General features: G+C 38.5%; 1 protein-coding gene across 11 annotated transcripts in view; it reads left to right on the forward strand.

The window, feature by feature from the left end:
- The window catches only part of TCF12 (transcription factor 12), a 355,331-nt gene extending 337,941 nt beyond the window's left edge, over positions 1-17,390 (forward strand). For 9 of the 11 annotated variants that reach the window (XM_036241038.1, XM_036241044.1, XM_036240996.1 and 6 more), the window contains 5 exons: positions 2,394-2,508; positions 3,368-3,530; positions 7,741-7,973; positions 12,137-12,290; positions 15,037-17,381. In XM_036241038.1, coding sequence (XP_036096931.1) covers positions 2,394-2,508; positions 3,368-3,530; positions 7,741-7,973; positions 12,137-12,279 — 654 coding nt within the window. In that variant the 3' untranslated portion in view covers positions 12,280-12,290; positions 15,037-17,381. Of the gene's footprint in view, positions 1-2,393; positions 2,509-3,367; positions 3,531-7,740; positions 7,974-12,136; positions 12,291-15,036 lie in introns of all 11 variants that reach the window. The other 2 variants (XM_036241005.1, XM_036241022.1) reach the window with 1 other exon arrangement.
- The last annotated feature ends 280 nt before the right edge of the window (positions 17,391-17,670 follow it).

Below are 17,670 nucleotides of genomic sequence, written 5' to 3' on the forward strand. Positions count from 1 at the left end.
TTTCCTTCAGGGAAAGGCAAACTCTCTAAGATTTATTGTTTAGGTAATGATCCTTTGTCTGCCAAGCCTTTCATCAGAAAGGAGGTGATAGAACAGTTTATTAGTAAGGATTCAGAAAATCAAAGAATTATGTATAATAATGAAGTAAAAAGAAATAAGAATTTAGCAGATGGCATCATCACTCAAATGAATGAAAATTTAGTTTGTTACTGTCCGGTGATTACTGTCTTACAGCACTGTAAAATGCGTTTCACACGTAGTAAATATACATACGTTTAAATTTTTAAATTACTTGGTATGACAGATCAAAATACTAAGGTAAGAGTAGAATTAGTACATATTACCAAAGATCAGAGAAAGTTTTATTTTTAAGATTATTATAAAAACAAATACAGAAATCTTAGCTTTTACTTTATTGTGCAATGATTTCTTCAGCCATTTAAAATTGTTCCAGTATTTTATCTTTTCAATAGGCCTAGGCTCTTAAATTCTCAAAAATTTTGCTGCTGTATATTATATTTATACCATATCTATTTTTATAAAGTGGAATTTTTGAACTGACCTTCTCCTTAAATTGTTGAGCAGTTCATAGCTAGCAAGAAAGCATCCTATGTGTTAAGAATAAACATGACTAGGATTCCCTGGACACAGAAGATCATGAAATATTTTAAGAATAATTTTCTCTATTGTTTCACAACCCTCTTTTTCACTGGTTGTTAGGTTTAGTTCTCCAGATTTTTCTCAAGTATGTTTTGGGGGGAAATCTAAAGACTTAGGGAAGATTTCATAAGGGGATAACAGTAGTTTCTGTTGTCCCTTCCTGGCTTTAAGATTTTGATTCCAAAGCATGATGAAATTGTGTGGTTTAGAAAAAAGATATAGTCGTGCTTGATCATCTAAGGGAGTAGTGACAGCTAATCCTCAGCAGTGACTAATCCTCAAATAATTTTAAAAGTGGTTGTGTAATACATTAAATGGGTTTTTAAAAACTACATTAAAGATAAGAAAAAGGATAGATAGAGGACATACCTTTTTTTAAAAGAGGGGTAGAAGACTTGATATCTTCTAGTTAGGTCCACTACCAAATGTTCTCTTTTGCCTAAAACTTTGCTTTGGTTTCTTTTGTTTAGCTCATAGGAAACCAAATGGGTGTTTATATACCTCTTAGGATAAAATCCATACAGTGTCATTAAAGATAAAAAGCTATATTACTCAAGAGGAATTCAGACCTCCACAATTTACTAGGATTGAAGGATTTATTGAAAACAGTGGTTCTCAAATATAACTCCAGGCAATAAACCTCTTTAATTAAAGGCTTAATCTTCTAGTTGACACGTCTGCTACTGTTCTAATAAAGTTTCATTTGTAACCAATTTTCTGAAAATACTGCAATAGCCAAATATTTGGTGGTGTTTGCATGTCTTAACTTCCCATTTCGAGTTAATTGTGACTTGTGTAAGTTTGATTGGAAAAGAATAAAACCATATGGCATTTTTATTGCCTGGCAACACAGAACTTTTAAGTTATTTAATTTTGTATTGCCTTTTGCTGCTCTTTAAAATTTTTGGAGGGCAGGCATTTAGATGAAGAAAAACAGGACACTTACATATGTGTGTGAGGAAAGGGCATGCCATAGTCTAGATAAATATTATTACTACTATTATTACTTGGAGTCTAGTAATATTTTCTTAAATACAAATTCATGCATACTTTAATATACAGGGTGGGGCAAAATAGGTTTATAGTTGTTCATCTGAAAAATAATACAATAATTAATAAGTAAACAAGAATAAACTCTTTTTCACATAGTCACAACTTTAAACTTATTTTTGCTCCACTCTGTATTTCGATAGTATTTGGAATAAGTTTTCAGATCAGTTCATACAGGATTATTACTAGATCTTATAATGTGTAGTACTTCATAACTTCTGGAGTGCTTTGTCTCTATTAGTTCATTTGCTGTAATCCTTTATGGGATATTAAATTTGGAGTTGCAATTTCTTTTTAAACTTTTTTTCTTTATTGATTTTAGAGAGAGAGGAAGGGAGAGGGAGAGAGAAACATCAATGAGAGAGAACATCGATTGGCCGCCTGCTACATTCCCTCCACTGGGGATTTGGCCCACAACCTGGGCATGTGCCCTGACCAGGAATCGAACCAGCGACCTTTTGGTGCATGGGTCAATGCTCAACCACTGAGCCACACTGGCCAGGCTGCAATTTTTTAAATAAAACTTTTTAAAATAAATTTAAGTTACTGTCAAGTCGTTTGAAATCCAAAATTCGGAAAAGTTGCTCAATTCAGATGAGTACTATTGTTTTCCCTACTAGACCCAGTAAAAGAATTTAAACAATTGTTGCCCCTGAACTGTCTTGACTTTTTTTTAACTTTAGGTTGGAACTCATCGAGAAGACTCTGTCAGTCTCAACGGCAGTCATTCAGTCCTGTCCAGTACAGTCACTGCTTCCAGTACAGACCTGAACCACAAAACACAAGAAAATTACAGAGGTAACTGTATTGTTGGTTTTCAGTAATCATGCAGGCAGGGGTATCATTTGGAAGACTATCACCTTCTCACAGGCAAATTGATATCTGTGACTCAGAGTCACTTCGGTGGGAGAATTCCATGAATGTAGAGGGTAGATGTTTAGGCTTTCCACTGGCCCATTTAGCTGGATGAATTATAGGTACTTATGGATAGAACCACATGCAAACTGTTCTTCAGTTTTTACCTGTCGTTTTCTTACCTGCTCTTGCTTATGTCATGTCTGTCTTCCTTAATCATTTCCCCTCAGGACTGAGCCTTCATGGTCCCAAGAGGCAGTGGGGAAGATATATCTGAGTATGTTGAGAGCTCTGAATGATAGTAGCTGTTGTTTAGAAAACAGTTCATTTGTAGAAACAACTCTGTCAAAAAGCAAACTGGTAAATGTTATAATAGAACTTATAAAAAGTACAACTATATAGCTAATATTAAGCATACTAAAGTAAAGTTCTTCCTGTTACATTGAACCATGACACCTATTTTATTGTATGTATCCAGGAAAATGTTAAAGTTTATTTTCTTTTCCTTGGCAAAATCTTAGAAGTCAGTTTCTATAATTCCATCAAATTTCTCCTAACCTTGTTCATTTGTTAAATAGTGCCTGAAAGCGAGCATTACACTGACCATCAAGGCCAGGCCTGTTCTTCTAAATGCAAGTGCTTTAAAAAATGATTTTCTCTTAAGATATGCTCTTTCCAGCTCTAAATAGCATACTTTCCTACATCTTCAGATTTCCCTCATAGCCCTCTAACAACTAAGGGTATTTATCATCTAGATAGCTTTTTACCGTCTTATTGTTTTGTTTGTTTCCCTCTGTGCTAGGTGGCTTGCAAAGTCAGTCTGGAACTGTTGTGCCGACAGAAATCAAGACTGAAAACAAAGAGAAAGATGAAAACCTGCATGAACCTCCTTCATCAGATGACATGAAATCAGATGATGAATCCTCCCAAAAAGATATCAAGGTTTCATCTCGAGGCAGAACAAGGTATTTGTTAGCATCCAGGTGTTAAATATCACTCATTTTCCATGGCTGAAAGCACTTGGAAAATTGAAGGGTGTCGTGCATTCATTGTCAGCTATGTTCCAAGTACTGTGTTGGGACTTTATGTTCATCTCATTTAATCTTCACAGCATCCCTAAAAGGGAATCAAATGAAGCTGCCTCAAAAAATATGCTTTTCATTATACCACACTATTTTAGGGTCTATATAAAAAAGAATTATACTTCTCCCCTCAGTGCTTGCAGTCTTAAGACAATTAGAGGACAAAATAGCTAAAACAAATTAAATTGTACAGTATAGACATTTAAGGTTTGATTCCAGGTCAAGGACATGTACCTGGGTTGTAGGTTCGATCCCTAGCCTAGGTTAGAGTTGTGTGGGAGGCAACCAGTCAATGTGTCTCTCTTACATTGATGTTTCTCTCTCTCTCTCTCCCTCCCTCCCTCCCTTCCTTCACTCTCTCTAAAAGTCAATGGAAAAATATCCTCAGATGAAGATAAACCAAAAAAAAAAAATTGATGTTTTGGTATATGTGTGGTCCAGCCTGTTTCTTGGTTTATATCCACTTATCAATAATATGTATATATCACATATAGATATTTATATTATAAACGTTCTTTGTATTAAATTACAGCACAAAGGAGATTACAGTTAAGTGTGATAGATATAACTTAAAAAACAGCATGGTCCTTCCTGTATTCGCATACTAAAAAGGTGTCCTTTGGCCTTTGACATTTTCACTATTTTCAACATGTCTCTTTGGCAAAAGTAAATTTTAAGATATTAATGCTATTACTTTAGTATGCATTATACTCATTTGTGCAGAGGATGTAGAAGTGAAGACTGGGTCCTGGAATCTATAGACCACTCCTTTGAGGCATCTTAATTCTTCCATAGTTTTATTGTTCAAATGGAATTTTAAGGGAAGTAATTGGCATGTTTCCTCCTCATCCATCTTCTCATCTTGTAGGTCAGAGGTTGGCGGATTTTCTGTGTAAAGGGCCAGGTAGTAAACATATTCAGCTTTGTGGTCCATGTGGTCTCAGTCGCAACTACTCAGCTCTACCATCGCAGCAGAAACGCAGCCACAGACAACACATTAACAATGGACTGGCCCTTCCAATAAAACTTTATTTACAAAAATAGGTAGCCAGCTCCCCAGTCATAGTTTACTGAGCCCTGTTATAGGTCATCAGAAATTGAGAAGACAGTGTAATAGGATAATAATAATACTTAGTAATTAATAATAGTTAATAGAGTAATAATATATCCTTTGGACAAGTAAAGCTAGTGTGGGTTTTCTCCGTGGCTCCATCATATACTTGCCAAGTGACCTTGGGCAAATCATTACAGCTCTCTGAGCTAGAATCCTTGTGGGAATAAACTGAAACGGATGCACGTAAAGCCCTATATATACTGTCTTGCATGCAGTAAACACTCATTAAACATACTAAGTTAGTATGATGATGGTAATGCTAGGTATGTGGTATAGATTTCCTTCCATTGAGCACTGACCAGGGTTCTTGTTACACTGCCACTAATTGGCTTTGTGATCCTAGGGAGATCACTGATGTCTCTGGATCTTGCAGTGGTTTCCAGTCGTGCTGCACAGACTGCTGAAACATTTTAAAAGTACAGGTGACTGGCCCTCAACCCAGGCTCACTAAATCAGTAACTGGTAGTGGACCTTTGAAAGCTGTATTTTTAAGTGCTCCTGAAAATTCTGATAAATGACCATCTTTACAGTGAAAGTGCCAGTGATTCTCTGTTACCAAAAGAATGCTTTTTTTGTAGTTCTTGACAATTAGATTGTAAGACTCTGTTGTGTACTTTTTTTTTTTTTTTTTTTTTTTTTATCCTCACCCGAGGACATTTTTTTCCATTTTTTGCACAGATAGAGTGGGAGGGAGAGAGAGGAAGAGAGAGAGAGAGAGAAACATCGATGTGAAAGGGACACATCGAGTGGCTGCCACCCGCACGACCAACCAGGGCCGGGGACAAACTGCAACCGAGGCACATACCCTTAGCGGGAACCGAACCCGGGTCTCTCCGGACCGCAGGCCGACGCTCTAACCACTGAGCCAAACTGGCCAGGGCTGTTGTGTACTTCTTTATTGCAGTACTCAAGGTGTTAGGAAAGGGGAGAGCATGTCTTCTTCGTGCACATCGTTCTAAGGTTCTGAGAGACCGACTCTGCTCAGTAATTTATTTCTGAACTATAAATAGAATTTTCTAAAATTTATTCCAAAGCATCTCCCTCAATTTTTTTTTCCTGATTTCTTAACACATTTGTATTAGAATTTTGAAAATACAGAACAGTATACACAAAAATCACAAGAAACTTTACTCCCTAAAATTAACCACTGTCTACTTTTCAAGGAATATCTCTTTTTCCATAATTGTAGTTTAAATTTGAATCAAACTGGATATAGCTTTTATAATTTCAACTTTTTTTATTTAACAAATATATTTTTAACATTTTCATCTATCCCTACATGTTTTCTGCAAAAATGGAAGAATATTTCTACCACCCCAAAATGTTTTCACATGCCCTTTATAATCAGTACCCTCTCCCATCCCCTGGCAACCACTGATCTGCTTTCCCTGAACATAGTTGTCTTTTCTAGAAGTGCATGTAAATAGGTTCTTACAGTACATAGTCTTTTGTGTCTGGCACCTTTTACTTAATGTGATCTGCAGCTTGATTTTTTAGAGGCTGCCTAGTTGACCGTTGTCTGGATGTATTGTGATTTATTTCTCTAACCCATCTCCTATCATTGGCCTCCATTGTGTTACTCGTGTAATAGTTCTGTGATCAACTTTCTTTACATAAATTTCTATGTACATCTCTAATTATATCCATAGGATGAATTTCTAAAGTTGGAATTGCTGGTTAAGAGGTAATGAACATTTTGAGGCTTTGGATTTATTTTACCAATTTGTCCTTCAAAAAATTGTTCTCATTTAGCCATATTTTTTTGTTATTTTTTAATTTTTTAAAATCCTTTCTCAAAGATATGTTTATTGATTTCTTTTTAGAGAGAGAAAGGAGAAGGGGGTGGAGAGAAAGAGAAACATCAATGTGGGAGAGAAACATCAATCAGTTGCCTCCCATACACGCCCTGACTGGGAATCGAACCCACAACCTTTTGGTGTATGGGACAGTGCTCCAACCACCTGACCCAGCCAGGGCCAGTTCACCCATGTTTTTTTTTTTTTTTTTTTTTTAATCCTCACCCGAGGACATTTTTCCATTTTTTGTTCAGACAGAGTGGGAGGGAGAGAGAGAGAAACATCGATGTGAAAGGGACACATCGAGTGGCTGCCACCCGCACGACCAACCAGGGCCGGGGACAAACTGCAACCGAGGTACATGCCCTTAGCGGGAACTGAACCCGAGTCTCTCAGGACCGCAGGCCGACGCTCTAACCACTGAGCCAAACCAGCCAGGGCTCACCCATGTTTTTAATTATCACCTCTGATGATGATATTTCTCTCTGGAACAAAAAGTAGTCATTTTCTCTCACAGCTTTTCTTCCTCTTTACCAGGTGACTTCACAGATTAAGGAAATTAATACATTAGTGTACTAGGACAGTGCTTCCCACACTTTAATGTGCATATGAACCAGCTGAGGTCTTCTGAAAATGCAGCTTCTGATTCAGTATGTTGCAGAACCTGAGATTTTGTATGTTCAACAAGCTCCAGCAATGCTGATAATGCTGGTCACATTTTGAGTAGCAAAGTGCCTAGAATATTATGTAGTCATTCAAATTATGTTTATGAAGAGTTTTGCTAGCATGGAGAAGTCTTCATGCTGTAACATGCAGTCAAAATGCATTTTTTAATGTACAAGGAGGGGCAAAAATAGATTTACAGTTGTTTGTATGGAAAATAATACAATAATTAATAAATAATGATACTACAAGAGGAAACTGTGTTTTGCATATTCACACCTGTAAACTTACTTTTGCCCCCACCCTGTGTGTGTTATAATTTCAATTATACAACTATATACGTGCATTGAAAAAAGACTTTAAAGAAATAAACATTCGTGTGAAGTGTAGCTATTACTACTGTTTGGTAAAATTTATAGGTAATTTTTATTTCCATCTTTATACTTTACAGTTTCATTTAGTAAACATACCTATGTTTTATAGGGAACCTAACAGACATTGTTGTTTCTTTGTTTTCCAGCAGTACTAATGAAGATGAAGATTTGAACCCAGAACAAAAGATAGAAAGGGAGAAGGAAAGGCGGATGGCCAACAATGCCAGAGAACGCTTGCGTGTGCGGGATATCAATGAGGCATTCAAAGAGCTTGGTCGCATGTGTCAGCTTCACTTAAAGAGTGAGAAACCCCAAACAAAACTCCTTATTCTTCATCAGGCCGTGGCAGTCATCCTTAGTCTAGAACAGCAAGTCAGAGGTAAGTAGGTTCAGCAAAGATACATAACTGTTCTGCCTCAGGTGGGCAGACATTTCTGTTTCACTCACTCTTCTGCATGGGCAAATTGTTTCCAAGTTCAACTAGTACTTCTGCCACTGCATCATCTGGGTCACGTTTTCTTTCTAGTTCTCTCGCCTCAGTCTCAGTGTATTAAACAGTATCTGTTGGTTCCGTGTTCCGCACAAACCCGCAGAGTAATCCTGTGTAACAGGGCAGGACAGCCGGCCTCCGCCTGCTGCTTGGCATTAGCACTCAGTGTCTCTGTGCTTGAGGCTCTGGTCTCCCACACTGTTGACTTTACCTGCCTAGACCTGTCCTCCTCCTGCTCCTTCCTGTCTTTTCTATTTCTCTGCACTTAGTTTCTTGCCTGCTTTACCCTGGGGGCTCCTACTAGGTCATGCTCCTTAATAGGATGCCTGATCATGGCCCCTCCTGGCTTTGCCTCACATGGATGTCTTTTATACCTATGCCAATAAGGTATCAGGACTTCTTTGTTGATCCCTGATCAGGAATGCCATGAACTTCTTGGGCTGGTGTGTACTGGCATGCCTGTATGTCCTTAAGGGCAAACATGTGATTTATTAGGCTTGTCCACTACTGACTCAGCTCCCTCAGCTGTTCAACTTTACAAGAAGTTTGATGGGCCCTGACTGGTTTGACTCAGTGGCTAGAGCGTTGGCCCATGGACCAGAGAGTCCCGGGTTCAGTTCCCGCTAAGAGCACATATCTCGGTTGCAGTTTGTCCCTGGTCCTGGTTGGGGTCATGTGGGTGTGTCTCTCTCACAGTTGATGTATCTCTCTCACATCAATATTTTTCTCTCTCTCTCTCTCCTTCCCTCTCTCCCTCCCTCTCTATCTGAAGATAAATACAAAATTGTCCTCAGGTGAGGATTAAAAAAAAAAGAAGTTTGATGGAACCTTGAAGATGCTTTGAAACTTCATTTTTTGAACAAGTATTTATTGCTCTGTCCCAACCAGCTATGTGCTAGACCCTGAGTTATTAGTTAATACAGGCACTTTAGAAGTTCTACCATTGAGCTTGCTTTTTTGCATATTACGTGTATATCTTTTTATCCAAAGTTATGAAGGCCTCATCCTAAGCCTTTCTACAAATAATTTATAGGTGTGACCTTAGTTTCAGACCCTGCCTCTAGTCTCTCTTTATTGAGAAAATTCTGTCTGTCATATTGATTGGATCTTTATGTAATATTTTACTTGAAGAAAGTTGGAAAAGAAAAAAGAATAGGAGTAGACAGATGCTTGACAACTATAACCATGGACCCTCTGCATTGATTACAGGGCGAATACTCTGTTTAGGGAAACCAGAGGTAGAGAACTAGAACACATTTTCCGAAAAACATACAACAGTAGTTTATCCATCCACTTCCCTCCAGTATATTTAATGAATAAGAATGATGAATAGATTATTTCGTGCAAAACCAACCTATCCCTAAAGCCAGATACTTGCTCCTATTGTCTTAAGACCCTCGAAATATCTGTAAGGGTAAACGTTAGTGACACCTGATCTTCGGGCATTACAGACCACCTTGAGGTGTTCGTAAACACATCCTGACTGTTGCCCGCTCATCTGGGCAGGAGCAGTTCTTTGAACCTCAGTATGTCCTGTCACTTTTCCCAAGGTTTTCATGCAGTTGTATCTGACACCCTTTGTCTCACTTTGAAGGCAGCCAAACACCTTTGTTAGTGGTCCCAGTGCATCCATTCTCCCCTCTGCAACCCAAGATATTTTCTGCCCTGACTCGACTCATTCATTGTCAAGATTATTGCCTCTGTCTGGGCTGAAAGTCTTACTGTCTGGACAGTAGTGGTGCCAGAATATATTCCTATACAATATCTTACCTTCCTGCAGTTTATTAGAGCTGAAATACAGTCATTTGTGTTTTGAAAAAAAAGTTTTTTTAAGATTAGAAGTACCTACTCTCAGATCCAAGATGTAAAAATGAGAAATACTTCTTATGTTTGAAAAAAGTTATAAACTTCACCATGCCTGCATGGATCTTAATCATTCATTTGTAAGATTTGACTTAAGTACCTAAAACAAATGCTGAGTCAGAGAGGACCTCACATCTAGGCTCTGTTCACTGACCTTTTCACACAATTCTGGAAAGCTTTACATAAGAAGCCATCGACTGATTAGAGTTTGAACAAAACTTAAATACACTGAGCTATAAAGTCACTGGGGACTGCTTTAGTATTCATGAAAGCCCCCCTTCCTCTGATCCTCAGACTCCGGGCTTCAAAACCCAGAGCACTCTGATGGTTGTTGGTCAGACAGCATTTATATGTAACCCTTCATGCAGCCCACAATGGCCTGTGCCGTGTCTGTCTGTGTTTGGTATAGCTACTGTCTCCCTGGACTTTATCTCCAGCAGTTTTGAGTTATTTTGGTAACCTATTCATTTTTTGAGAACTTCTTCATCCTTGCCAGGGCCCTACCCAGCGGTTCCTGGACCCAGCAATTTCTACAGAGAAATACATCTACTTTGGGCATCTTTGGACTCTCTGGGCTCCCCTCTGTTTTGGGATGGTGCTGCAAGACTGTATCCGGCTGTCTACAGTCCTTCCCCCTGGACAAGTGGTTATGCCAGGAGGGCAGCCAGTCTGAGGCCCAGCAGTGCGTCTGGAAAAGAGCAGGAAGACCTGGCTTTTACTCCAAGCTTCATATTTTGCTAGAGCACTTTTTTTTTTTTTTTTTTATCCTCACTCGAGGACATTTTTCTATTTTTTGTTCAGATAGAGTGGGAGGGAGAGAGAGGAAGAGAAACATCGACATGAAAGGGACACATCAAGTGGTTGCCACCCGCACGACCCATCCAGGGCCGGGGACAAACTGCAACTGGGGTACATGCCCTTAGCGGGAACCGAACCTGGGTCTCTCTGGGCTGCAGGCTGATGCTTTAACCACGGAGCCAAACCGGCCAGGGCACCAGAGCACTTTTTGTGCCTTGGTGCCCTACATATTAAATTCTACCTGGTTCCTGCCATTGCCTAGTTTAAGCCTTTACATTATCATGACTACAATTGGGCTAATCTCAGCAGATTTCACAAACTACCTTCACGTTTGTACTCTCAGCTTTTACTAAAGGTTGAATTACTGGTCAAAACTTCCTCATCATACTTTTTCACAGGTCAGCTCATCAGCTCCCTTCTCTTCCAGCCATAATTTAGAGTCAATAGAACTAGTTCAGTTTTAGTTTTCTGGTCTCTTGGTGAGCTCGAAGATGAATAAACCAGGACAGTGGTTCTCAAATCTGGTTGGTCCCAAAATCACCTGAGGCTTTTCCTTGTCCTAAACAAATCCCCAGACCATACCCCCAGTAGACTTTAGTTGCAACAAGATGGTCAAACATGGTAGTCTTAGCATATTCATTGATAATACTGTACTCCCCACTAAAATCACAATGAAATGAATAAAAATGGAATTAACCCACAAGGACAGATAGGAGAGAGAACAATAGCAGTGAGATAGCAAAAAGTGTATGTCAGATGGAAAGAAAGTAGACTAATGGTAACTGACTCAATCAGACAGAAGAAAAAAGGGGGAGCAGGGAGGAAAGCCAGCAAGAAGCAGAGGGTGGGCCACACGGAGCCCTGTCCCCAAAAGGCTCTGCTTGGAGTACCGAGCATCGGAGCAGGCATCAGACCTAGAAACAGCAAGTCTGATGGCAGGTCTTCTGTGGGAAAGCTAGACCCCTCAGTCTCTTCTCCACTTCATATTGCTTCTGCCTTCTCTCTCCTTCTGCCATAAAAAACAGAAAGAGTATGTTTGGGGGGGGGAGGGGAGGTGAAATCAGATATGGAATACCAAATGGAGCAGAGAATATGAGAAGCATGAAGATGAACTGAGGCCTGAGCCCTCCTTTGCTTCCCTAATGCTGGCAGCAAAGCATGTTAACTCCATCTTCAGATAATTGGATAATTCTTTTCTAGAGAAACTAAATTCTCTAGAGGAAAGACCTCCAGATATAGGCATTCCTGAGTAATAATGTCTCACTTTTGGATTACCATAGAGTAAAACTCTCAGAAAGAAAAATAACAACAATTTGCTCAGTTTAAGACCTAAGGTTTCCTGATTCATAATTTACGACTATAATGATAAAAATTATTTTCCTCTTTTTCAGAGAGGAATCTTAACCCCAAAGCAGCCTGCCTTAAGAGAAGGGAAGAAGAAAAAGTTTCTGCCGTATCGGCAGAGCCGCCAACCACACTACCAGGAACCCATCCTGGGCTTAGTGAAACTACCAACCCTATGGGTCATATGTAAACATCAGCCAGGTAAGTAAGAGCATGAAAGGAAAGTACAGGGAGGTCACCTGACTTTTCTTAAACTTAGACCCTTTGAGCGGAGCGCTCTGTGGCTCTGGTTGTGGTAAAGCTCAGTGTAATTTGGAGTCCAACAGTTTCTCTTTCTGCTGTATAGTCATACTTTGAGAGCCAGCATGCATCTTCAAAGTGTATCCCATCATTTGTAAAGAATTTGGGGTTCTGTTCTGGATCATCATTAATGTCATTCAGATCCAAGAAGAAAATAGTGCAGTGACTGTTCCACCAAAAAATACTTTTGCTACCATTTTATCTCATCTCTTTACCAAAAATACTTGACTGTATCCTCAATCAGTTTTCTGTTAACCACCCACCTCTACTTTGCCATGAAATCTTTATATGTATGCAAACTTGTTTACTGCTTGTTTCCATTGGATCAATACTGCAAGTTATATGCATCTTTCTTCCCTGTACAAATATCAGTTACATCTACTGATGAATGCAAAGGTGTTATATATGATGGAACCAGAATGCCTTTCTCTCTGGAATTTTACTTGTTGAAAGACTGTTCTTTTTATCTTGTTTTCATGAACTAAACACAGTTTACTTTTGTGTGATTTTTTCTTTTTAACTGAGTGACAAAAGTAATATGAAGTGTTGCCTAAGTAGTTAATATGAATCACATTTTTGTTAACTATATGCATTCACATTATCTATAATCTAAGTGATATAGTTAATATTTAGGTGGCAGAAATTAATATAGACTAAATCTTCGGGGCAGTAACATTTTACCTAGCACCATGGATTAGGACTAGCTAGTGCTGGAGGCTCCATGTGTGTACTCTGCCTTCACAGTGTGTGGTTCTTCTCCCAGTTTCATCAGCAGATTGAGCCAAGATGAATGGATGGGAGGTGTGGACAGGGAAAGATTTCAAAAACAATTTCATTTGATCAGCTTTATGGCTGTCATTTTGAACTGAAAGTCTGGAATTTAACAGAATATTTTGTAAACTACAAGCACCAGTCAGTAATTCCTCCTTTCCTGAAAAATATGGTTCCTACCACCTCTTACATATATCCTTCTGAGGATCAAGCTAGACCAATACGGAACATTTCATTTGGGGACAAGAGGGAAATTGTTGATATAATTATTTTAAGCATCAATTATAATTCTAACATGAGCACACTGGATAAAACTCGAAGCCCTCTCCCCTACAAAAAACACCCAGCAGTCTCTCTGATTGTGCGTGCCACAGAGACTTCGGGCAGGAGCTAGTGAACTTGTGGGCCTCCAAAACCCAAGCCATTGTTTCATATTCTGTGGAAAATATAGACTATTATGAAAAAAATAAATAGTTTTTAAAAAAATAAACTTTGAAGTTTTAAAATAAAAACATGTCACTGTTTCTCAATGCAAAAGTGACTTTCTGAATGGGCAGATCATTTCAAAGAAGCATGATAAGAGAGGTAATTTCTCATGCTCAGGTCCCGGGTGACCACCAGGCTGTGAACAGAGCGCTGTATTCACCTGTCACCTTCATCTCAGAGCCTGTGCCTTGTTTTTCTTGTTTCCCTCCAGTTTGTTGTCCCACATTCACTCACTCTCTCTCCAGCCTTGCTCTAGCTCTTTCTCTTCGACTCTCTTTCCCTACTTCACATGTCTTCCCTCTGTCTACTTCCTGCTCTTTTTACTGCCTCTGTATCTCATACAACTTTCATCTCGACCCATATCTCTGTAATGAGGAAATTCCCCCGGTTAGGTTAAATTAGACCACCTCAGCTATCAAAAAGAGATCAAGAATCCTTTAAGGTTATAAGAAATGTGGTAAATGTACTTTGTTCTATTAGATTTTGTAGGCCAGTGTTTATTTTCTTAAAATCTGTGACCATAGCTTGGCTAATTTCATAAAGGTAGTTGTCTAGTTTTACCTGATAACTTTCTATTCTTTATAGAACTGGGTGGCAGAGTAAAACCAGCAAGAGACTGGGCATCAGGAAAACAACTGCTAGAATCAGATTAGCTGATACATGATCACAGAATGAATGACTATAAAAGCACAAGAATTTTCCACCACGTAATGTAAGGCCAGGTAGCTCTATCTCAGTTGTCCATCCCTAAGAGCATCACTCCGTCATGAGACAATGCTGTGGTTATTGTTGAAAAAGAAAAAGACGAGTCTTCCTGAAACTATTTCTATTAAAAACAGCTAAAATGGAAAAATTTTAGAGTTACTACTGTATACATTAAAAATATAAATATGTATAAAATTTATACTATAAATTTTCTTAATTCATTGAGCAAGGAGCTGGGACCAGTGTGAAAATCAGTACACAATGATCTTTGCCTTCAGAAATGTTCAGTTTAGAGAACATAGGTGTAAACTGATAACACGACGGGGGGGCTGGGCGTAGCAGTAAGTGTGTGTGTTAACATTGCGTCTCCACAGAGAAACGCATGTGTAGAACCTCAAAGCTCAGGTATTGCCAACTTGAATGTTACCAGAATTAAGGTTTGCATAATCGTCACAGCTGTTGTATAATCTTATATTTTGTGTGATTCTATAATCACATGATCTCCTTTAAAAAACCTTAACCATTTCAATTACACCTTGAAAGAAAGAGGCTCATTTATAAGTCATTTAGCTGACTGCTAATTTAGTGTAAACCTGGGTATAAGGAATATCAACTTTTGTTTCTGTTTTTTTAACAACGATGTGCTAATTGGTTCTGTTCTCTCCCTTGGCTCTCCCTGCCACAGTTCCAGAGTTATCAGTAGGCTAGATAGAAGGTGAACTCTCTTCATAAGGACTGGACAACTCAGATTATCTGAAGACAAACCTGATAGGAGGGAGAAGAAAAAACAAAACACTTGAAGCAAGAAACTCAAATGTAATCCTACGATCAAAGCAGCTGGTCAACACTTCCATCAGAAGTGAAGATAGGAAGCTCATCGGTAGAACGTGAGCCGTGGGACGTTTGCAGCGTATCATTTTGTTGCAAGCAGTGTGTGGCTTCTGCACAATCAGAGACTGTCTCGATCTCTCCACTCACCGTGGAAGTTGCCTTGTGCCTAAACTGAATTGACAAATGCATTGTAACTACAAATTTTATTTATTGTTATGGAACTGTAAGGTCTACATATAAAGGGAAAAAGTTAATGTGGAAAGCTGACCTGCACTCAGCTGATGCCAGCGTTCGTTCAAGCTGTTCACGTGCAGAGAACAAAGCAGCGACAACCATTGGCCCTTAGCATTCCCGGCATACCTATTAGTGTCTTAAAAAGGAAGGGAAAAGTCTTTTGTTGCCCTCTCCTATCCTTTTGCCATATGAATAGTGTTTTCCATAAAATAAGAAAATATGAGTTGGTGTAGCATTTCTCTCGCTTTCATTTTTTTCATTCATTTTTATTTTCTCTTTGTGGGTGTTATATTTGGTCTCTGAAACTGAATAGTTTATGGTCACAGTCCAGAATTCTCCATATAGCCCTCTGTGCTTTCCATATTTACCTTACAAAGATACGCAGAGACCATCTGTGACCATAGCTTGGCTAAGATTTTGAAAGGGGAGATTTTGTCCCCTAGATTTTCCCCAAAATAAATATTGCTTTATTTCTAATAATAACCAAGACTTTTCAAGCTTCTAGGTTTCATAGTAAAGCTTGTCATAGCAAGAAGTGTAAATTACAAGGGAAGAATCTACTATTTAGAAATTGCTTTGTTTTCCAAGCAGTAAGTACTACATGTAGTACTTATAAAGTGTTAGCTATAAGTAAGCACAAAATGGATTTAAAATACAAGGATTTCAGGCTGTGTTCATGGTGACCATAACAAAACCCGTAGTCACCAAGGCAGGTAGTATGATAAAGGAACACACCACTCTGAAGCTAATTACTTAATGGGATACAAGAGCAATGGTCACCCATATTTCCTTATCCTAGCCTTTATTTCTCTGTCATTTGGATGGCTGGTCAGTGGGGAGGAATTCAGTGGGTGATTTAATCAACTGCTAACCATCTGCCCTGTCCCAAGAAGATGAGCCAGATTAGCATTAAACTAGTACTTGTCAGTCCATCTTAATACTGTGCATTAAGGCACCCCCTTTGTCTCCTACCCTTAAGAGTTGTTTTTTAAGACGTAATAAGCACTTTGAACTTCCAAGAAATCTGTCTTCCACCACAACCACCCTGGGAGAGAAAAACATGCTAAACAAGGTTGTCTTGGCTTAATAATTCCTTATAGCCAATATCAACAGTGGCAATCAGCACACAGAAGAAAGGACCCAAATCACTATGTAACTTAAAAGATTTCTGTTAATTTGAAAGAACAAAAACAAGACAGAACTTCAGATCCTCCAATCAGGATGATTCCTAACAAATCAGTCTTTTGTGAACTTAGTGGACTTTTTGGTTACTTTAATTTGCATATATTCTCCAGTTACATCAGACTCTCTCTGTGGCCTTGTTCTTCATTTCAGTGTTAATCAGCTAAACGGAAATTGTTGCTTATGATGTGTGAGTGAACATATGCCACTGCCTGGCCTTTTTTCTTCAGAGCTTGTTGTCTTTTTCGCTATATTAGACTTTGCAGTATGCCCAGAAGCTTTCCTTCATAAAATAGAAAGAAAAAAACATTTGGCTTATTTTTCACTGTAGCTAGTCTTTTATACAATAATCTTGTAAGAAAATTTCTTGAATTCTAAATATTACTCTTTCTAGATTTTTGAAATCGAAAAGTTTTCAGTAAAAAGTTTCTTACTTTATTTTATTATATTAGGTAGTAAAAATGTAGGGTTATTTACCATAACCTGTTCATTAATATCAGAAATTTACAATAGCATTTTAAGACCATAGTAGGATTCTAGCATACCGTGTAGTACCTATGGAGTATTGTAAGAGCTAATTGTCCGAGATGAATTGCTTCTCATCTTGTTCTCCAGTTTCCATTGTTGGTTTATTGCAGATTTGTATCCTGTGTCAAATTCAAGGTATTATTGATAAATCTTTTCAACCAGCAGCAAGAAGTTCAAATTTTTTCTGTCACTGTAACAGAAAACACAATATGTATATAACATTTATGTAGCAATAAATGTGCCATCTTTTTTTAACATAGTAAACTAGTGAGTTTTTTTACATTCCTGTCTCCAAGACTAATGCATTGTTTTCTTTCCTCCATCTCATTCCTCCCAGAAATGCCCACACTGTTTTTCTTTTTTCCCCTAGCTTGATCAAAATATAATTGACATATAACATTGTGAAGTTTAAGGTATACAACATAATGATTTGATATGTGTACGTATTGCAAAATGATTACCACGGTAGGGCTAGTGAATACCCATCAACTCACAACGTTGCTTCTGTGTGTGCGAGAGGCTCACGCTGCTTTTCTTGTCTGCG

Source organism: Molossus molossus, unplaced genomic scaffold (assembly GCF_014108415.1).
Source record: "Molossus molossus isolate mMolMol1 unplaced genomic scaffold, mMolMol1.p scaffold_m16_p_1, whole genome shotgun sequence".
Lineage (NCBI taxonomy): Eukaryota > Metazoa > Chordata > Mammalia > Chiroptera > Molossidae > Molossus > Molossus molossus.